At 50.0% G+C, this 22495-nt stretch overlaps 1 protein-coding gene across 6 annotated transcripts in view; it reads left to right on the top strand.

The window, feature by feature from the left end:
- The first annotated feature begins 1553 nt into the window (after positions 1 to 1553).
- Positions 1554 to 22495, top strand: part of DHX30 (DExH-box helicase 30) — a 28277-nt gene continuing 7335 nt past the window's right edge. The window contains exons 1-9 of one of the 6 annotated variants that reach the window (XM_061397646.1): positions 1554 to 1642; positions 3498 to 3592; positions 4260 to 4366; positions 5380 to 5434; positions 9999 to 10094; positions 11903 to 12027; positions 16980 to 17110; positions 17744 to 17854; positions 22009 to 22310. In XM_061397646.1, the coding sequence (XP_061253630.1) occupies positions 4342 to 4366; positions 5380 to 5434; positions 9999 to 10094; positions 11903 to 12027; positions 16980 to 17110; positions 17744 to 17854; positions 22009 to 22310 (845 nt within the window). In that variant the 5' untranslated portion in view covers positions 1554 to 1642; positions 3498 to 3592; positions 4260 to 4341. Of the gene's footprint in view, positions 1643 to 3497; positions 3593 to 4259; positions 4367 to 5379; positions 5435 to 9998; positions 10095 to 11179; positions 11209 to 11902; positions 12028 to 14915; positions 15140 to 15205; positions 15368 to 16979; positions 17111 to 17743; positions 17855 to 22008; positions 22311 to 22495 lie in introns of those variants that run through there. The other 5 variants (XM_061397647.1, XM_061397650.1, XM_061397649.1 and 2 more) reach the window with 5 other exon arrangements.

Raw genomic sequence — 22495 nt, 5'->3', positions numbered from 1 at the left:
TTCCTAACTCTACTTCTCCTGCTCTATCTCCTCTAAAGAACATTCACATATCCAGCCATCTGGTCACACTAAGAAAGTGAAAGAAAGAAAGAAAGTGAAGTCACTCAGTCGTGCCCGACTCTTTGCGACCCCATGGATAGTAGCCTGCACCAAGCTCCTCCGTCCATGGGATTTTCAAGGCAAGAAGTACTAGAGTGGGTTGCCATTTCCTTCTCCAGGGAATCTGCACACTAAACTACTGAATATTCTAAGGATTTGCCCTGTGTTCTGCCTGCATGCCTTTACTCACATGGTTCTCTCTAATCTTGGAATACTTTATACTTCCTCCCCAGCATTTATAACTTTCTTTTTGCTTGACTCAGATTTTCGTCTTCTCTACTAGGCCCTAAGCCCCTTGGGGGCAGGATCTTTGTATCCTCTACACCTGCTTATCAACTGCCTTCTATCAATATTCATGCACGGATCATCCTCGCATGTCATAGCACCGCGCCCTGCTCAAAACAGGTAACAATTATTTAAATGAACGATGTTCCACGCTCACCTCCCTCACCCTTCGGTCCAACGCAGAGAGAAAGTAAATAATAATAAATACTTGTTGAATTTAAGCGTTTGGACAAAAATACGGGATATGGCCACATCTTAAAAGCACATTTTAGGTCCTTCCAGCTGAAAATGGTGACCCAGCTTCAGAGCTATCCCCTACCGAGATCTCTCCTTTTGAAGCTGGAATTCACTGAACTCACACAGGAGGAGCCTCACTTCGAGGACTGCTGCACAGAACAGAGCTTAAGGCCCTCTCTCACTTCTGAGCCGTGAGGGCGGAGAGGGAGGGGGCGTGACCTTCACAGCCGCCCAGCAGCACTCCGACCTGCAAGGGCCCCCTGGTCCTTTCCCTAGCCGAGTACCGTTTCCAACGCGCCATCACGTAGATTTCACGCTCGTAACAATCTCGTGAGGCAGAAATTCTCATCATGTCCCTGAAGAAACAAGATCTGAGGGGGTTGGGGAGGGGGAGATGGGGAAGCTAGAAGAGGCGTGGCAACGAGCCGCGGCCAGAAGGCGGGTGGAAGCCCAGGACTCGAGCGGGATGGATTTCGTTCCCGGCTCAGCCCCGATTCGAGCCCTGTGAGCTCACTGGCAGCGGGAGGCGCGGGGCGGGCGCGCAGACGACCCGAAGGCCCTCCCGCTCTCACAGCCCGGAAGCGAAGCCTGTGAGAGTCGAGTGGCTCACACTCGCCCCCTCGGAGCCCCCAGATCCCCCCGCGCACCCGCCCCCTTCACTCTACCCTGACGGAAGTCCCGCCTCGCCCGGCCGCCATTGGACCCGGCTTCGCGGGTGGGGGTGGGTCTCCCCGCGGGTTGGCCGCCCGGGGGCGTGAGCCCTGGGCGGCCACTGAGAGCCACAGGCTAGGGGGGCCTTGCTCAAGAGCCGCGAAGACTCGGGGGTCGAGCGCTGAAGGCGGGGTTGCGGGGGGGAGGGGGGCGGCGCGGGGCGCCGAGCGCCGGTAGCCGGCGGGACTTCCGCCACGGGACCCGGAAGGGGCCGCGCCGCCGCTGGTGGGAGTTGTAGTCCGGCCGTGGTTGGGGGGGCCCGCGGCTCATGCGCGGTGCATCGAGGCTTGTTTCACATCTGTAACAACAGGTGAATTGGGCTTTTAATTCTCCCCTTTCGTGCCCCCACCCTCGAGGAGCTTCCCGTGGCCGGGGGTGGTCAGCGCGAGCAGGGGGTCCGGGTCCGACCGCCGGCTTGGCTGAGAGTGGGGCGGAGAAGCGGGCGGGCCCGAAGAGCAGGCCGGGCATCCTAGGCCTGCCCGGGAAGCCGGCCGGGCCGAGCCTTGAGCAACCAGGCCTCGGCCTGCCGTTGCCATGGAGCCGGGGCGGGGGCGGGGGCCAGACCGGTCCGCCGGGGCGGGCCTCGTAGCCAGAGGCACCGCGGGGGCCGCGGGAAAAGCCGCTCGATTGGCGCAACGACGCCTCCGCCTCAGGGGATGCTCTGTTTCCCCGAGGCAGGGCCTGGAGGAAACCCCCGGAGTGCCCTGGGACCTTTGTCTGCCCCCGTGCCGCCTGGACCGTTCGTCCAAAAGGAGGCCTGGTGCATTCGGGCCCTCCTGGTTTGCCCTCTTTTGCACCGACCTTGTCACTTGGGGAGGCCAAGGGGTGAGATGTTCTTTGTTTGCTAGTGGCGACTTGCCCCATTTCGCAGGGGAAGACCTAATGCATGTTGGGTCCTTTGTTTGCAGTGATCTGGAGTCCCAGGAGTCCTCAGAACCCCTGAGCCAGGAGTATGGCGTTAGCATGCCTTCTGGCTAGTCCTCGTGTAGCAACACTGGTCACCTTAATTATGATTTTGCAAGGCGGAGGTTGTCCACTTTGCAATCCCCATCCACAGGGGCTTGTCATACACTGTAGCAAGTGGACTGCAAATGGCCAATTGCAGATTCTCAACCTGTTTTTGGTTGCAACTGAACTGGTCAGAACGAAATGAGACATTGTTTGATGGTTTCCCTTGCAGTTTCTTTGAAGGCGATAATTCCACTGTCATTGTGGGTCTTGACTACATCTTATAATTTACACTTAAGTCTTGGAGTTTCCAGGAGGGAGATTTTTTTTTTTTTTACCCCTGATACAGTATTTCGGATTTCCATAGTGCTCTTTATCTATGTAGCTGTTTTAGGTGCATAAAATACATCCTTTGTTGTGTTTTTTTCTGTGTAGCTTGCCCCTTTAGCTTGAAAAGATACTTACTCTCAAAGTGTTTTAATTTGTGGAATTGTGGTCCAAAGTTTATCAGGTGGACCTTCTTGCCTCTTTCAACCTTTGAAGATGTCAGTATAAAACAGTCTTCAAAGAATGAACCATGGACCTTATAGGCAACAGCGAGACATCATGGAAGTAAGTAGTATAGTATAAGCAGAGAAAACTTAGGAGCTCAGTACCTTAACTGCGATTTGCATTCTGCCCTGAGGCAGTTACGGCATCCTGAGCAGGTTGTGTAAACTTCTCTGGGAAAATCTGCCTCCATTTCCTTCTCAGGGGAAATAGATTAAGTGAGATACAGTCTGTGGAAGTACTTTGTAAATGGTACTTTTACCAATACAAATGGTACTTAACAGTCTTGTTTTCACAGCCTGAAAGAGCTTCTTTATCTACCTTAGAGAGGTTTCTACTATAGTCATAGGGGAGTCGAACTCAAAACTGAAGCAAGTTTTGCTCTGGGCTTGCAGAAAATGCTTTCAGGACTGTACATCCTTCTTTACCATGACACTGTATTTCTTGGTATCTTACAGGTTCGGATATAGGACAGCTCACAACTTGATGGGTATAGAGTGGGTCATGGCTGGTCCTGAAGTGAGGCCAAAGTGTATGATGTGTGTTTCACGCCACTAACAAAACTTGTCCTTGTGTGTTAGAGTTAGTAGATGAATTTCAATGGTCCGGAACAACTTTCTTCCCCTGTGGGGGCCATCACTTTAGTGACCCAGCATTGTACTTCCCAGGAGGAGGCCCAGCCTCGTGATGAGGAATAGCAAAGAGAGAATTCAGCTCCAGTTCAAAAGGATACAAAATCAGAGACTGTCACTGCTCTTGTAAGGTAAGTTGATTTAGCCACGCACACAGAGCAGTGGTGGGTCTCCTGCTCAGCCGCACTGTGAAGCAAGAGGCATGTGTTAAATCCATTTGTGACTGTCTTGTAAGAAGGGTATCATTTAAAATTATACTCTGTCTCTATCCTTGAATCATCTCAGAGTAACTCTGTCTGGAGTTAGGTGGTGTTTCATTATGCAAGAAATCTTGACATAATATTATTTTACTTTTCTCTAGATTATTTAAGAGAAACTCTAAACCACAAAGGTTCTAACATAATACTGTATAACAGGGAAGGCGATTTTCTTTTAGATTTCTTTGAAACTTCCTGTAAAGTATCTCTAAAAGATCCTATTTGAATCTCATCATATATATTCTTTAAGCCTGATACAGGAAACGATAGTGTCATATGAGCCTTGGTTGGCATGGAGAGAATCAGGGGCTTTTTGAAAGCAAAACCAAGTCTGTTTACAAGCAAATTAACTGAAAACGTCTTAGCAAGAAAGTATTGATTCTTCAATAACAATCACTTAGATGTTTTAGATTGTATAATCACATTTTCTTTAAAAATCAGAATCTCAAATTCCACCTTTTTTCTTTTAATTTGGATAGAAAGAATCTATAGAATGTAACTGATTAAAGTAAATTGTATCATTGTTGATATTGTATTGAAGTTTTCTCTCTGAGCTACCATATCCTATCGGCTGAAATTTCCGGCATCCCTGGGGGAGAGGAGGCCATCAGGGCAGACCTGCTATGGACCTGAAAGATTCGTCCCCAGGTCAGCCCTCCACCCCCACCCCCCACGATTTGAGAATGAGAGGGAATAGCAGGCAGGAGCAGGAGTGTAGGCGCCATTAGACTCCCAGTCACGTTGGATTTGCAGATCATCGTGATTTGTTAAAATGTGTTAGATGTTTTTAAACTAATGCTACATAGGGTTACCGCACTGACACAGGAGTAGTACAGTATTAAAAACTATGGGGACTTCCCCGGCAATCCAGTGGTTAAGACTCCATACTCCCACTGCAGGGAGCACAGTTTTGATCCCTGGTCAGGGAATTAAGATCCCGCATGCCATGTGGCGTGGCCAAAAAAAAAAAAAGTCTGTAAGTGTGGAGTTGGAGTGTTTTTTAAAACAAAAGTGTTAAGCCAGAGGTGTTATTTTATGTACATGCATGTTTTTAAGTCTCTGGGTATATTCCTAGTTAAATGTACTAATGAGCAAAATGCAGCAGAGTTTTTGGCCAGCAGTTGAACTTTAACTTAACATTTGTTATTTCATAGAGATCCTGCCTTGAAAAGCTTTTTGTTTTGAATCACTCTTTGATACTGTCAGTCAAGTCCCATTCCTCGGGGCTTGACTAGGTTTTCTAAAAGCCCAGTACACCAGTTTGTCCGTAAGGCCGTCATCAGTCCCATTTCCTGATGCCATATGAGAAAAGGGGTCATGTAGGATTTCCTTTCTTCCCACATGTCCCAGGATAACTGCAAGTATTGTGATGAGGTGGAAATCCGTGTCTCTCATGATGAAATCATCCCCTTCTGTTTAGGAGGGATCATGGAGTTTAGGACAGAGAAAAGAAGGAAGCTCTCAATTAGAAGCAAAGACATGTAATTACTTAATAGTGGAGGTGGCCCTTCCATCCTTAAGACTGGAAGCAGTTGGGGCTCACTAGTGAAGAGCTTCATTTTTCTTGTTTTGTACAGTGCTCTCTGTGTTACTGAAGTCTGCTCTGTGGTTCCTGAACCGAGAATGTTAAGCACTTTTTTTTCGGCCCTCCTTCTTCTTAGGATTCCAGCTTTCCCTCCTGGCCAGAAATGTTCAGCCTGGACTCATTCAGAAAAGGTAAGAGTGTGACTGCACTTGTGGCCTCAGGCCTGTCTTCCCTGTGATGGGCAGCTGTGAAGCCTGTGAAAATCCCTCTGGTGCATATCCGCCACTTACTGAAATCCACCTTTTTTTCTAGGCCAATGTTTTAGACCATTTCCTCTGTGAACCTTTCTTAATTCTATCAACCACAAACAATCTCTGCTTTCTGATTTCCTCAGCACCACCTCTGTACTTTCTCACGCATCCTCTGTCTGAATTACTCATTGCCTCACTAGATTAGAAGCTCCCTGAGACCTGGGCCTGTTGAGCTCTTTTATCATCCATAGTACTTGGCATAGCGTTTTGCACATAATAGACCTCAGTAAAAGCTGGTGGAAGTGGACTGAGTCATCGTTTTGTATTAGTGGTTAGAGAAATTGCTGCAAGACTTGAAATCAGTGCCCTGCAGCAGCTGGGGTGAGAGAGTTGCATAAGTAGCAGCAGAGTTGAGCCATGGCAGGGCGAGAGGACAGTGTCCAAGAGCTTCTTATAGAAAGTGGTATAGCTTGTGAAGATTCAAGGCACCAGATTGCAAAGGCATTGTATATCTTAGACAGGAGCGTGACTTTTCTCCTTTAAGGGAGTAAGGAGTAAAATGTCACCTGTATTAAAGCTGACCATGAGCCTCCTATCTGTACATATTTGACAAATAAATGAGAACCGTAACAGAGCATCTGTAACTGCTGATGAAAAAGATCCTCCTAATTGTGTCTCCTCTCCGACTTGTGTCCCTGGAAGCCTGGAAAACCTTGGCTAGGTGGTGCCCTCTGTTGCCCACTGAATGGGGCCAAAAGGAGGCTGGATGTTCCAGATCTCAGAGCCACCTCTTCCTGTCTCCTTGTTTGTTTTCAGCCACTCCATCTGTTTTCATACTTCAGGAAAAAACTAATTTTTGTCTTCCTCGTTGTGTTGGTTAACTGTGTCTAATAGGAAAACACTGAACTTGAGATGAGCGTGGACAGCACATTTTGAGCTGAAAATTAAGTGCATTTAATTGCTCTGTGTTTATCTCCTCATCAGTGGGTGTTGATGTCCACCCACTTGTAACAGTTGGATGAAAATGGGTTCTCTCCTGGTGGGAGTGTCTGAATTAACAATACTGATTTCTTAAAGAGATGGACAGCCCAATAAAATTAGAGTCCTCGTCCTCCTCACTGTGATAGGGAAATGGTACCAGGTGAGAGAGTTTCGGGGCAAAATTCCTTTCTAGCCTTTTTGACTTCACTTTCTAGGCTGGAAATGGATTTGTTCAAGAGGTTTTCCATCGGGGATGACACTGTTAGCACTCGTCTTAGTGGGAGGCAGCAGAACCTGACTGAGCCAAAGCTACCGACCCTGATGCCCAACGTACATCACACTTATGTGTCTCACTGGCCGAGGAGGCTTAGGTGGAGACCAAGCCTCGCTGTGCCTCCTTCTTCACCATCTAAGTGGTCATAGGGTTGTTCTAAGGATCAGATGAGTTAATATGTATAAAGAGCTTAGAACAGTGCCTGACACCTGGTAAATTCACAAATCCATGGTATTAAGTAGTTTGAGGACATAATAATCAGACACAGTCTGAATTTGGGGCCTTGCTTTCCACACAGTTTAGTATTTTTACCAAGAGTTGTCTTATGCTTGAAGGTCTTCCGGAAAACCATTAATCAGAAAGAGTCACTTATTTGAATATTTTCCTTCAGGCAAACCTATCTTTTCATGGCTGTAAGGCTGAATGCCTTCTCCTGTCTTCTGAATGTGGCTCTCATTTTTAGTTTGCATCATGACCTTGACAGTTGGTCATGACGGGCTTCCCAGCTGGCACTGGTGGTAAAGAACCCACCTGCTAATGCAGGAGATGAAAGAGACACAGTTTTGATTCCTGGGTTGGGAAGATCCCCCACAGAAGAGCATGGCAACCCACTCCCAGTATTCTTGCCTGGGAAATCCCATGGACAGAGAAGCCTGGCGGGCTACAGTCCACGGGGTCGCAAAGAGTCGGACATGATTGAGCGACTTAGCACACACACACCCAGCTTTGTGATGCTCGTTGTATAGCACTTCTTTATCTCCTAGGCAGTTTCTCTGTGTTTCTTTGTTCCTTGTGGTGAAATTATGAGCTCCCTAGGGCATTATGAATCTTGAGAGAAAATGTTAACATGGTATAAAGCTTGAGTCAAACTGGCTAGGGTTCCAATTTGGTCCCCATTAACACTAACGAGGTGTTAACTTACCTGTTTCCCTACCTTTAGGGGTGCAGTGAAGATAGAGGTGGGTTGGCAGGCATTTGATAAATGTAAGTTGATCTATTTGGGGTAACAGCCATACAGCTCATGTTTTTCTGGAGAGTGACAGCCTAGCTTCAATACGCACTGTGCTGTATGGCTGCAAAATTGAGGACCTGCTATGTACAAGCCACTAGCGTGGAGATAGGTGTGTTTCAGAGATGATTTTTGGTACTTAGGGGTTTATGTTCTCGATGGGCTAGGCCTTTGTATGGTTCTGAAGGTAATGGCCCTAGCAGTTCCCTGTAGCATTATAGACAGTGGCCCGCTGGGTCTTGTGGCTACCATCTTTCCTATTGTGTAATTAAACAAAGCTGCCAACGTCTGCCAACTAGAAAACTTGTGTGCCTGGTAACTAACCTGTTATTACCTTTGCCAGCATCTTAACAGTTTTCTTGTCTCAGCTGTAACGCCATCAGAAGCAGGCCATAAAGAGCAAGCCGAGTCTTTCTTTTACAGTCCACACAAAACTTTGAAAAATACCATATCAACCTCAAGAATGTGCAATTTTCCTCCAGCTCCAGTGGTCAGAAGAGGGCTCTGTGATTTTGTTGTGGAATTGTAACAACCTTCCCCCAGTTACTGGAAATGCTTAATGGAATAAAATAATCATCAAATCACTTATTCTTTTTTTTTCCCCAAGCCAGCACCCTTGGATATGAATGAAGACCTTCCTCAATCAGGAAAGGAAAGATTCCGTTTACAACCTTAGCTTCAAGGCAGAGCCAGAATTAATTCCAAGATAAACCTTGATCTTAGGCACTTGGTTCCAGAAGTAACAGCATTTCCGCTGTAACACCACCTGTGTTTTCCACAAAATCACACACCTATATATAATGTTTTAAGAGGGCTTACGGCAGAAATAGAGTTGAGGCAATACACTGGCAATATGACCAGGATATGACAAAACTGTCATGGGCGACTGGGAAGAAGCTTTGGCCCACCGAGGCAGGCGGCTTAGTGTGATGCTGAAAACCTACAAGGAGCCTTCTAAGAGAGCAGAGTGGCAGCTGCTGAGACAGCGCCGGCGGAGGCGGAGCCCTGAGCCCTGCGGGGCTGCCCTGAAGCAGAGAGTGCTGCTGGGAATGTGGGGGAGGGGACCCTGAGTGCAAGTCAGTGATTCCCCCAACACTGTACTATGAAAAAGATTTCAGAAATACTGAAATGTTGAAGCAATTGTATAGTGAGCACCCGTGTGTCTACCACCTCGATCCCCTACAGGCATTGACTTTAATTTTTAAAAAAATAAAGCTGAAGGGGCTTTTACTTTTCCTGTTGAAAATGATCATTCCACTCCCACCTTTCAGTTCCTTTGCCTTAGCAGAATTAGATTTGAACCAAAGGTTCTTACGTTTCACTGATGTCATTCCCCCATATTTGCCAATCGTATATGAGCTAATTTGCATGATAGAAAGGGGCATCATTTTTGCACTGTGGGCTGTTTCTCAAGTGTGTAGAGAGTGTGTGACTGTCTCTCCCTGTTCCTCTCCTCCCCCATTTATTGTAGCAAAACCTGTGGGGCAGAGAGCTCCTGCACCTTTCTCCCCAGACCAGTGTTCTCTGATATTGTCACCACTTAGGTGGTTTTAAAGACCTTACACCTTCCTTAGCCATAGATTTCCACCTTCCCATGGAATGCTCAGTGAGCATTTTAATTTTAGTTCGTGTATATCAAAATTTTGGAACTTCCTAAAAATGTACTTTATAGATCACGGATGGGTAGTATTTGGTCTCCAAGTGAATGGAAATATTTGGAATGGTAAATCATTAACTTCAAGAAAGAGAAGACTAGAAAGTGTGGATCTGATACTGGCTCTTGCAGAGGACACCAGGAGTCAAGTAGCCCCTTCCCTCCCCAATTTGTAGAGAGAGAGAGTAATTGGGGATCCGGTGGCTCATGTGGGGAGCCTATGGCAGATGCAGGGATAGTTTCCATAAGTGGAAGAGCCCGGCCGATTTGCTTGGTACCGTGAGACTGTGGAGAAGCTTATGGGATGGGCATTGCACTCACGGAGGGTAGCTGGAAGAACTGGGACACTGTGAGAGCTTTGAGAGCCAAGGGGGAACTGAGGCTGTCATGTATCACGTCTGTATCTATAAAACAACTGCCTTCTTTCTGAGCGGTATTGGCACTGTTTCTTAGAACCTGTGACTGGCTCCACGTGCTGTCCTGTTGCCCAGAGCTCCTCCCGGGTGCTCTGGGGTGAGTCATTGCAGGGGTCTGTAACGGTGAGGGGTGAGACCTCGTCACCCTGATGCCCTCTCTCTTTCCCCAGATCGGGCCCAACACAGGCAGCGTCAGTGCAAACTTCCCCCACCCCGTCTTCCACCCATGTGTGTCAACCCTGCCCCTGGAGGGACCATCTCTCGAGGTAAGGGAGGAGCCATGTCTCCAGCACCAGCTGGGTCCAGGGCCTGCGGGGAGGTGGGCGGCACAGGGAGCCTGGGTGCCAGGGCCATAGGCCTCTGGAAAGGGAGCGAGGAGGAGTGGGGTTAGCAGAGCTCTTGCTGCCCTCAGGGAGACATCATTTGGAAAGGTCTGGATTATTTCATGATGCTCGGCCACTTGGCTTAGACCCTACTGTCTCACTGGGCCTCCTCGTGTGACCAGGGACAAAGCCTAGGCTCCGCCTGGGTGTCTGGCTCCAGGGCGGGGACGCAGAGGGCTTGGACCTTCTAGGCAGTCTTGGCTCAGGTCTCAGAAGACGCAGGGCACTTGTAGCAGGGCCAAAGCAGGGAGCCCGACTCGACCCAGTGCCCTCCATCTGGAGGCTTTGGGGACACCTGACATCACCATCCTATCTCCTCTGGCGCCTCAAAGCACTTTACTGACATTCAGCTCTGCCTCCCGGGCTGTTTGGCAAGGTAGGCTCTCCCTTTGACTGGGGAGAATGTCAGAGCTCCCAGACAGGTGGCCGCTCACCTCAGCCCACTGGCACCCAGGGCAGGGCCAGTCATAGGACCCAGGGAAGCGTCTCTGCCTGCGAGTGTCTCTTCTCTTCCCTCAGACTCAAATCTTCTCCAGCTCTGCTGAGACCAGTGCTCCTGGCCCACAGCTCTCTTCCCAACTCCATTGGCTGCCTGTCTCCGCTCCCTCAGGTTTTTAGTGGAAGAACACTATGACAGTTCCTAGAGTCTTTGCCTTCTGTGAAGACAGCATGTCCACTTGAGGCTCTGTCTGTAAAGTGCTTTGAAGGTCAAGAGCTCAGGAAGGGTGCGGGGAGCGCCCAGCGCCTCCGGTTCTGCAGCACACGCTGCTCTGCACCCACACGGTTTGTACACGCGCTGCCCCCTGCTGCGGTGGCCCTGACACAGACAGCAGCATAGAAAGCAGTCCTTTCGGCCCCTCTGCCCGTTTGACTTAGGTATTAAAGAAATGCCACCCCCTACCGTTGCCAAAACGAGAGTTGATTGCCCTTTTTTCTTTCTTTCTTAAAATGCCCTGTAACTCGAAAAGGCTGAACGTTAACATTTCCAACATGGCAGGTGAGTGGCTCTGAGAGTGTCAGATGTGCTTTGGCTAAGCTTACAGATGGTTAGCCGGGATTAACCAGGCAGCATGACTAGGCAGTGCCTCCTGGAGCACACGCAGAGGAGAAGGCCACTGCTCTTGGGAGCGGCAGCTGCCCTGCACTGGCGCCCTGCAGGAACGGACACCCCCACCCCCGTGCCTGATTGTCTTCTCACAGCTGCGTCTCCAGAAGGCATCTGGGTGTGTGCATTTTTGCCTTCCCTTTCTCTCTTTTTAAGCTTTGAAGGGTGCTTGCCTCTGTTCCTTTGTGACGGGAGCAACAAGCCCGTAGACCACGTGACTCTTGGACCTTTCTGCCATGCTCTCTGATTCCCTAGAGGCTTTGCTGGTACCTCTGAAGAAGGAAGTGCGGGGCAGAAACAGTCTCTCTGGTATTCAAATGAGAGACTAGTGCTCGAAAAATGGTGGCCACTGAAAGAGGTTACAGTGCCCATCCGAGTCAGATTTGAAATTGGAAAAAAAATATCACCTCCTTTCCCAATCTACCCCTGACTCGACCACCAACCTCTTACCAAGGCCTTGTTCCAAAGTCAAGGGTGAATAAATTAAGAACCTTGCCCCGTCCCCTCCCCTGGGAATCTTTCCCACCACACAGATCTGAGATGTAGAGCGCTGGAAAGTGACATGGAATAACTCACCTTCTGGCAGGATCCCGGAGACCACGGTACTGGTCCGTCCATTCCCTGGTGTAGACGTGTCACCTCTTGGAGTGGTGGTTTGCCTCAGGGGACCTTGTGGCTTTACATACATTGCTGGGAAACCTGTGAGAATGGGTAAGGTGGTCAGGGTGGTCCCCCAGCCCCTGTAGGTCCCATTACCTTTCTTGTTGCCAATTTCTTGCCATTTGAGTGTCCATAAAATATCAAACTCTGACTAGGTGGACAGAACGTTGACCCTGGTTTTTACGGATATCAGTGGCCCCTCTGCTTTCCCTCCAGAAGTTTTCTGGTCTGCCCGAAGTAGACTGTCTTCGGCTTCCTCCTGTTGCATTTTCCTGGGGCCACCAAAGTTTAGAATCCTCAAATCCCCCTCCTGCATATTCAGCAGATTTTTAACCTTAAGTGCATGCTGCTAGATGTCACTGTTTAGCACTTTGAGTACCCGATGTTGTGCTTGATCCAGAAGTGATGGAGAGCTCTCTGAGCCAATAAACCCTTCCGTTTTTCAGAACTTCCCTCCTTTTCCACAGGCAGAGGAGTCAACTTTTTCTCCCCAATGAATGGACAGTAGAAGAGAAGGCTTAATGTTGGTGGAAAGGAACAGGGGCATGCCTGAACCCCCTTTAATTTTCTTCAAGGTCCTCTAAAGCAGGAGTTGGCAAACTTTCTTTAAGTCAGAGAGTACACGTTCCAGTCTTTGCAGACCATATGGTCTCTCGTGCAGCTACTTAACTCTGCCATGATATCACGAAAGCACTAATAGATACTACAGGAACGAGTGAGCTATGTTCTAATAAAGCTTCATTTATAACAACAGGCGGTGGGTAGGTTTGGTCTGCAGATTACAGTTTGGCCACCCCTCCTCTAGACTAATGAAGAGATCACAGAACCAGAGGGGTTTCAAGACCTGGTCTAAGAGTTGCCTTCATTTTGGAAAAAGCAGTGAGGTTTGTGGAGGTGAAATATTTCCTCAAGGTGACACTAGCTATTAGAACCCAGATGGAGAAAATGAAATAGGAAAAGAGGGCAGAGAGCTTACCAGAGAAGGAGCTAGTTGGTTGGCATCCATCACCTGACCTTTTTTTTTTTTTCTTTTACATGAAATCTCCCACATTTGTTTGAGATATGTTTTGTAAAATAGATAAAACAGTATGATGAATCCCTGTGTACCTGGCTTGAACAATGAACAAGCTCATGGCTGATCTTCCTTTCCACTTTGTGCCCTTTGGAAGCTAATCCATGAAATCATAGCATTTCAACCTTAGCTTAAGTGACTGTCAGAGCAGAGTGCTATTCTGAGGGTTTCCTAAAACACAGGATGGGCCCAGGCCCTACTTTCCAGGTGACGTCTAAGCTGTTGCCTCCTTCAGCTTTCAAATACCATAGTTTTCAAACTTTGGCCTCAGCTGCTGCTGCCACTCCCTGACTTACTAAGCTTCTGGATTCTTTTGAGGGAATTTGGGCTGCTAACAATCCTTGAAAACTACTACTGAAGCTGGGTGGATGCCTTAGCTTTTGGCAAATTAAAGTGCCACTTGGCCACGTTCAAAGCTCTGGTAGCATCATTTTCTGCTCCAAGGGTCTTGCCGTTCCTAGATGGATCATAACGACAGGCCGTGGGTGGGGGTAGAGGGGTTTGACACAGATGGTGATGTCCCTTTATGAGGTCAACCATCGGTGCCAGGGCCACCTTCCGTTTTTCCTGCTTTTATGGTTAAACACTGAGGAGGGGAGGGAGGAACAAGAGTTATAGCTGCCCCATTCTGCCCTGGATCTGCTTCCGAGGGCCCTGTCTCCCATCGTCTCAGACCTCAGAGGGCAGAGGCGTCTCTGTCAGAGCACTCTGCAAATCCCTGTTCCAAACATCCCCATTTTATCTTAACCACAGCCACACCAAGTGAGTAGAGCAGGTTTGTCCTCATTTTCCCCAGTGATAAAATGGCCCAAGGTTCACAGCTGGCAAGTGGTAGACTTGGAACTGAGCCCAGGTGTTAGGACTTAAATCCCATGTTCTTGTCATAGGCCAGCGGTTCTGAGTGTGACCCCAGACCGGCAACCTCAGTATTATCTGGAAACTCGTTAAAAATGCAGGTCTTGGACCCCGCTCCAGAGCTAATGACCAAGAAACTGTGGAGGGTGGCTCTCAGTAACATTTCAACAAGCTCTTGAGGGGATCCTGGGAATCTTATCTAGAATTATAAAACAAACAACAAACAACTCCCACCCCCACCACAGCTTCCTCCAGCTGCACTGCTAACCTCTTACAAAGGCCTCCTTCCAAGGGACCGAGACCCTTAGGCCCTTGCTGTCACTGCCCCAACATGCAGATTCAGTCTGATGCTCCTCAGTGCGGGAAGAGGCAGAAGAGGCATGAGCCTGGCTAGAACCCTGGGGGGACGGTTTGGAGGCAGAATCCCATCTGGCTTTCACACACGTGCAGAACAGCAGCAGCTTCAGACTTTTCACTGCTGCATCAGCTCAGTTCTTGGGCGCAGGGTGTTTTTCACCTTTGACTCCTGTTCTGGAGATTCATTCTGGTTTGCTAATATTCAAGAGGTCTTCCATGTCCTGCTTCCAGATTCTTCACTAGTTGTAAGCCATTAAATGAGGTGGATGTGCCCCAGCTTAGCAGTAATCACTATCTTACAGTCCGCCTGCTGGAGTGCAAGCCAATTTGCCAGGGCACGTAGAAGCGATCTACCAGCACTGGGTAGGACCCAGAGGGAACTTCTACTTCTTTTCTTTGGGTGGACATTGAGCTAAGGCCTGTAGTGTTTCCCGGACAACCCCACTCTCTTCTTCTGGCCTTCAAATGACAAGTCTGTGGGTTTGGATTTACAAGGGGTGTGATTTCGGCAGAATCCCAGACAGATCCAGTCAGCCCACCGGTCAACTGGAGTGTGATGTCGGCTCGGTCCCGGGTCCTCCCGTCCGGCAGGGGGCGCGCGGGCCCGAACCTCCCGTTCCTGCCCTTCTGCCCGGTCCCTGCCCGGCTCCGGAGTCGCGGGGGCGGGCGGGAGCGAGATGGCTACCGCCAGGAGACTCATGGCGCTGGCCGCCGGCGTCTCTCCGCGCCTGCGGCCATTGGGTCCCCGCGCCATCGGGCGACAGGGAGGCCCGCGTGGCCTCTCGACAGGCTGCTCCCGCCCCGACCGGACCCAGGAGGCCGCCGAGGCCGAGGCGGCCCCCGGCGAGCCTGGGGAAGGCGATGGAAGCGTGGTGAACGGTGAGGGCAGTGGCGGGGGCAGCCAGGCTGCGACGCCCTTGATTCCTGGGGATGGCAGAGCTAGGGGCGCGGGCCGGGGTCGGGCCCTCTTCGGTATGGCTGAGACAGCCATTCAGTGGCGGGCCGCAGCCCAACTGTTGTAAAACTCAGTGTGGTTCAGGTCCAAATGGACCCCAAGCGCAGAGGTCTGGGACTGGAGCGCCTGCACCTGGCAACAGTAGGTGAGAGGTGCGTACCACGAGGGAGCTGGGGAAAACAGGTAAACGTCCAGGTCCTGCCAGGTCGGTGGTCTAGGGTTAGAGCATCACGGGTAAGCACATCCTTCCCGTTGTAAGAAAAGGGAAAGCTCAGTATACATCTGGGACTTTAAGATCTGAAATAGAGACAGAATGATTGCTCAAAGTTGATCCCAGCGCTTGCCTTCTGAATAGGGCAGGAAATGAAACTAGTTAGAGCACCCCTGCCGATCAAGGATGGACAGAGAGTGTGCTGGCCTCTGCCTCTTTATAGAGTTAGAGTGGGTACCACTGCACATCTATATTATATGTGTGTCTAGTGGGCTACTTAAAGTTAGGCCCTGCTGTGAGATGGAAGCCCTTTGAGTCTGCTTACATACTGTTTCTTGGCTACTTGATTCTCAGTAGCTTTAAGAGTTATCCTTCAGAAGGAGATAGGGCCAGGCAGAATCTTCCCTCTTGGCCAGTTGACAGGGGAGTCTGCTCCAGGGAAACAGTTTGAACCCAGGCAGCAGAGTTACAGCAGAGCTTGTGGAAGAACGTTTTCAGGACACAGAGACTTCCCCAACACCACAGCCACTCTCAAGTGTCCTGTGGGGATCAGTGTGCAGGGCTGTGAAGACGTTCCCCATGTGACTTATGATTGATGCGCATCGGTACACACACACACACACACAGGCACTATAAAAAATATTTTTTGGAGCTGAATTATAGGCCAGAGACTGTGGGTGGAGAATGAAAAAGCTTTCCATCTCCTTTGACCCTGCATCTCTTGAAGGTCCACTCTGGTGCTTTGGGCCTCTTCCTTCTGTTTTCAGCCACTCAACAGGATTCTTCATGGTCTCTCTAAGTCCTGTGTTTGGCACAAGCTGCCTCTAGGTGGACATCTCACCCATTTGTGCTCTGGAATTGATCCAGAGTGCAAGTAAACAAATGTAAGGTATCGCTCATGATGTTTGATGCATCCTGCCTCCACTTGGTTCACTGCGGTGAACTCCTGGGAGGACCAGCTCATGCCTGTGGCTCAGCTCTGGAGGTCTCTAATCAATGTCCCTACACATAATCTGGATGAAAGGGGAGGCCTTTTCCAGGGCGCTGAGGTGTGATTGAGAACTGCGGCTTGGTGTTCAGACTCTGCAGGCATTCCTCCCTTTTGTGTATCTGTTGTTTTAGGGGCCTTGCATTGTCTTGATCTCCAGTGTGTGTGCGTGTGTATGTATGTGTGTGTGATTGGTTTGTTTGTTTGTTTTTCTGTTCAGTGCTTTCTTTCAGACATCAGATTATGGGGGGTTGCTGCCATGTAGGCTTCTATAGCTAATGTATGAAGTTAGGAGCTTGGGTGAGGAAGAGGATGCTGGCTGGTTCCCCTCTGGTGTTTGGGGGATTGACCCTTGTCTTTAACAAGGAGATGATTGTCCAGTGGGTCTAGGTCCACTGTCCTCTGTAAACCCTGAAGCCTTTTGCCCGTCCTTTTTAAGATGCTCCTGGGTGGTTTGGGGTTGCGAGCCAACATCCTCAGTATCCAGCCCAGGGTTGCCCTGAAACACACCCCACAGAGTTTTTAAAGCAACACAACTATAATGCTTTTGTCCTTGTTTTCTTAGCTTCTAGGGACCTATTAAAAGAGTTTCCACAGCCCAAAAATCTTCTCAACAGTGTGATTGGAAGAGCCCTTGGCATCTCACACGCAAAAGACAAATTGGTCTACGTGCATACAAATGGACCGAAGAAAAAGGTATGGTGGCAGGGAAACACGTTGGTCTGAGTCTCAGGAAGGAAACCAGCTGCCCTTTTCTCCCCCAGGTTTCTCGTCAGGGAGGCCACAGTGTAGGTTTTTTGAATTGCGAATGGTCAGCAGTGAATCTCAGAACGAAGCTAGGTCTGGAGCAGAGTCTGGTTTAGGGAAAGGAAACACGGGCAAGTGAAGCGAGACACTCTCTCGTCTTGTGTGAGACAGGCCACTGTAGTGGGCCCTGGCATTGGTCCCTCTTCAACTTCCTGGAACTGTAGAGGTTAGAGTTGATAATGATTCCTGCTCCCAGAGTCTTGTAGGTCCTGGGACCAGGAAGCATGCAGGCAAACCATTCTGAACGAAGATTTTTAAGAATAAGGGTGGGTCCCACCTTGCCCTCTGACTGGAACATGGCACTTTGAAGAAGCAAAGCAACTTGAGGTGGGACAGTGGCTTGAGGGGGGAAGGGGGGGTCCTCGAGCCTTCCAGGGAGCTAATGATGGGGTCGGGGTTCTGTCTTGCACCCAGCCCTGCTGCTATGAGGTCTGCAGCTTTCCTGTGGATTCTCCATGTGATTTGTAATACCTTTGTAGACCAGAGAGGCAAGGGTTCTGATTTCTCTCTTCTTTTTCTCAGAAAGTCACCCTCCACATAAAGTGGCCCAAGAGCGTTGAGGTAGAAGGCTATGGCAGCAAGAAGATCGACGCCGAGAGGCAGGCTGCAGCTGCGGCCTGCCAGCTGTTCAAGGTGACCCTCCCCTCATGAAAACCACGCAGACCTTCCTCCTGGGAGCTTCTCGCAGTAATGGTCTTCCTGGGGCCAAATGCTCCTGGGTTTAGGATGGCAGAGTGTTCAACTGCTCAACCTCCTGAGCCCTTTTCATCGTGTGGTTCCTTTTTGCTTCAGCCGTTGAGGGAACAGATGGATATTACTTTCTTGCCACTGTAGTTACTTACTTTCTGTGGTTTCAGAAACCACGGCGAAGAACCTCTTTGTGGAGAGCACTCCCTCTGTACAAACAGACTTCTATCTTGGCTTCTGTTCTCTCCCTGTTATTTCATATAGGTTTTTCCTTGTGGCCGCATAGTCCTCTTGCTTACAATGAAAGAATAATAGTCATTTCTCTATCACTTCCCACTGATTGGACATGGGTTGCTTTGAGTTTTTGGTCAGGCAGCAGTTACTACATCTTCACAGTTGCTCCCAGTCTTTCTTTCCCTCGCTAACTGACTCCCTTCATGGCTGTGCCATCCTTGGATCTTCCTCACATTCCCTGGTCTTTGGTCTGCCAGGGACAAAGCTGTATTCCTTCAGCTTCTGTCCCGCTCACAGTCTGCAGAGTTCATTGTCCTGCTTCCTTCCTGGATCTGAGGAGGAAAGTCCCTCTTCCTATCCTGGGTCTCCATACAGCCCTTCTCTTTTCTCTCTCCCCTCTCTGCATCTTCTCCATCCCATCTTTTACCCTTTTATTTCATTTTCCAATCCTTCCTCATCTGATTCTTTTCTGTAGGCATCAAAACTTCAGTGTTGGGTAATTCCCTGGCGGTCCAGTGGTTAGGACACTGCGCTTTCACTGCCGAGGCACAGGTTCGATCCCTGGTTGGGGAACTGGGATCCTGCAAGCAGTAGGGAGGCTTAGCCAAAAAAAAAAGTCTTCAGTGTTCCGATCGCTTCCCCCAGCCCTGCTTCCCCGCACACAGCTCTCCATGCTTGTGGTCTGCTCCACTCGAGCGCTGCAGCCCTTGCTATGGTCCTGGTTCCCTTCACATCCATGTGGTGTTTGATGGTGATTGTCGGCTGACTGGGGCAGCTTCGCCAGCACCGAGCCTCTCCCCAGGCCTCGCTCTGCTTGAATGTCCTGTGGCTTCGGCCCCGTGGGGCATCTTTCTCAGCTGATGGGTGTGCCTGCTCTCCTTTGCTCTGGCTCATTTCAAGCTCCTCTTCGTCTCCCACTCTCTGTAAATGTCTCCTTTTCTGTACTCCTTCCCCCAGTGGATCCTATCTCTCTCAGAAGTTCAACCATCCTTTCTTTGTTTAATGTCTTGGAAGTTGCCATCCCTTATTGAGTGCCTCTACCTCAGGGATTCTCAGTTAGAGGGGATTTTGCCCCCTAGGGGACACTTCATAAGGTCTAGAGACATGTTTGGCGGCCACAAAAAGAGGAATGCTGCTGGTAAAAGGCCAGGGATACTTCTAGATGTCCTGTAACACACAGGACAGCCCGCTACAACAAGGAATTACCTAGCCCCAAATGTCACTGGGCTTCCCTGGTAGCTCAGATGAGCTACCTGCCTGCAAAGAATCTGCCTGCAATGTGGGAGACCTGAGTTCAGTCTCTGGGTTGGGAAGATCCCCTGGAGGAGGGCATGGCAACCCACTCCAGTATTCTTGCCTGGAGAATCCCCATGGACAGAGGAGCCTTGTAGGCTTCACTCCATGGCGTCCCAAAGCGTCAGATACGACTGAGCAATTAAGCTCAAATGTCAGTAGTGCCGAGGGGCAGAGGTGCTTTTCTACCTGAATGTGAAAGGCACTTTAAACCGAGACCATGCGCAGCAAGCTGTGCTCACATTCCTCCCCAGCCTGTTCTCTCTCCTCTGTCTGTGGTCGTAGTCTTGTTTGTTTGTATGTTTACTTGTGGGTAAAAAGTTTACTCTCTCAACCACTTTTAAGTGTACGGTTCAGTAATACTAAGCACAGCCACGTTGTTGACGAACCAGTCTCTAGAACTTCATCCGCTTGCAAAACTGAATCTCTGCACCCAATAAACAACTGTTCATCCTAGTCCCTTCCCCAGCCCCTGGCAGCCACTGCAGCAGCTGATGGGAAAACCTGAACAAACTTTTTGGCCAACCCAGTTCTTTCTGTTTCTGTGAATTTGACTACTACTCATATAAGTGAAATTTGTAACTGCCTTATTTCACTTAATGTCCTCAAGTTTCATCCATGTTGTAGCAAGGGTCGGAATTTCTGTGTTTTTAAAGGCTGCTATGTTCTATTGTATGTATATATCCGTTTTGTGTATGCGTTCATCCGTTGATGGACTCTGGGGTCCACCTTTTGGCCAGCGTGAATAATGCCGCAGTGAACTTAGGTGTACAAATACCCCTTCAAGACTCTGCTCTTAACCCCCAGAATTGGAATTGCTAGATGATATGGTAATTCTTAATTCTTTGAGGAACTGCCATAGTGTTTCCATAGTGATGGCAGTACTGTGCCTCCCCCAGCAGGGCACTGGTGTTCCAGTGTCTCCACGTCCTCAACACACTTCCTAGGTGTCTCCAGTAGGAGTCTTGACTGATCTGTGGGTGCTGGAATGACACACTGAGCCTGCCTTTAGGAATAGTCCCCAGCAGCGGCGGCAGGGTCAGGCAAGCCCAGAGACGGGGACCCCGAACAGGCGCGGATGCAGGTCGCAGCAGCACAGGAGCTTTTCTCTGGGGTGTTACAGAGCTGCAGAGCACAGTGGAGGGTCCGATGGAGGCAGGAGGAAGAGAGGGGGGTGGGGAAGTGCGAGCGCACAGAAGGAGCCCCTGGGAGGGAGGCAGGCCGTGGAGGGAGCAGGCTGGGAGTGAGTGGGAGGCAGGGAGGAAGAGCGTGCTGTCGTCCTGGGGAAGGCCAAGGGAGAGGGTGTTGCGTGTGTTTTCCGTATAATCAGACAGTCTGTGTAAACAGTGAGGCAGAAGCGCGAAAGCTGAGGCGGGGCCAGGCATCCATGCCCCCTGCCCCGAGCGGCTTGTGGCTTTCCTCCGTGCGGGTGTGCGTGGCGTGCCCTTTTCCCGTCTTCTGTCACAGCATCTCACTAGAATCCTCGTGTGTTCCTCCGTAGAGATCTGACAGTTTGGTCAAGGGCCCAAAGAGTCCGTCCACGCTTTAATTGGAGTTACGTTACATGGCTTACTTTAGGCGGCTTTGCTCTCCTTGGGAAAAAACGTTTCATCACAGGAACGCCCTCCATTTGTGTCCTTTTACCAAGTTCTATACCTTTTTAAAAACATATGTATACATGGTCACTGTTGCTGTTGTGAGTAGGCTTTACCTGATGCCATTTTAAGTTACAGCTGGTTCTTTCAGAAACCTGAGGGGAGAGTTTTCAGAAGGGTGGTCACTCCTCAGCCTGTTGGGAGTCAGGCGGGGCTGAAGCCACCCTGTGGAGCGGCGCCTGGATCCTGGCGCCCGCCGTCCACATCACGTCTGAAGCCTCTTTACTCACCTGCGGCTCACCTCTCTTGTCTTTGCCACTCGCAACTTGAGCTTTTTAACCTCGTGCTCTAGCCTCTTGCTTACTGCTTTGTTCCTCAGACTCTGGTTTTCTGCGCTTCTCTTGACGCAGAGCTGCTTGAGGGTAGGGACCGGGTGTCCCTCGCTTGGTGCTCAGAGTGCCAGGCGTGTTGCTTTGTCCACGTTAGAGACTTGGCAGGTGTCTTATTTAATTTTCTCTAGAAGAGAATGTTTTAAAATATTTTTCTATAAGTGGCTTTAAAAACATTCGGTGTTAATTCTAGAACAGGTTCCCAGTGCGGGATTCTTGTTTCAGAGGTGTATCTGTTTCACGACGTAGGCGGCGTATTTCCTAGCCACGCCACTCACTGGAGCTTTCTAGATCACTTTGTGGATGCATCTGCTTCCTGTTGCCCCATGGGGTTTTTAATGGGGATTTTTCTTCAGTTTCTTGGTCTTTTGTCTACCAGATGTAAGAATGTACCCTGTCATTTTCATCCGTTGATGCTAGACAGGTTAAGTGCTCTCTGGGCCCAGTTCTGGGCCAGGCCTGAGGTGAGCAGACTGGTGAAAAAGCATGGTTTCACACCCAAGGGCCCTGCGGGGTGACTGGGCAGGTTCCGAACAGCCTGTGGTGTAAGGTGCTAAGGGCCCTCACAGCGCCCCCCTTTTTCCCCTAGGGCTGGGGTCTGCTGGGTCCCCGGAACGAGCTGTTTGATGCAGCCAAATACCGCGTGCTAGCCGATCGCTTTGGCTCTCCGGCTGACAGCTGGTGGCGCCCAGAACCCACCATGCCACCCACTTCCTGGCGGCAGCTGAATCCTGAGAGCATCCGGCCAGGGGGACCTGCGGGCCTGTCCCGCTCCTTGGGTCGGGAGGAAGAGGAGGATGAGGAGGAAGAACTAGAAGAAGGGACCATCGATGTCACTGAATTTCTGTCTATGACCCAGCAGGACTCCCACGCCCCACTCAGGGATTCCAGGTACAGCCAGGGGCAAGGGAGGCCGGGGAAACGGGCTGCGCCTTGACGTGGGTGGGGGCATATTCCCTGGAGCCTTCTCTGAGATGGGAGACCCCTGCCCTGCGCCTCAGTCAGTGTCTCCATTCTCGGTATGTCTGCCTCTTTGGGGACCGCCAGCTGTGGCTGTGTGCCCTGGCTGGGCTCTT

This window comes from Bos javanicus, chromosome 22 (assembly GCF_032452875.1).
Source record: "Bos javanicus breed banteng chromosome 22, ARS-OSU_banteng_1.0, whole genome shotgun sequence".
In the NCBI taxonomy this organism is placed as follows: domain Eukaryota; kingdom Metazoa; phylum Chordata; class Mammalia; order Artiodactyla; family Bovidae; genus Bos; species Bos javanicus.
Note: the sequence above shows the minus strand (reverse complement) of the source record. Positions and strands in the feature narration are given on the sequence as shown.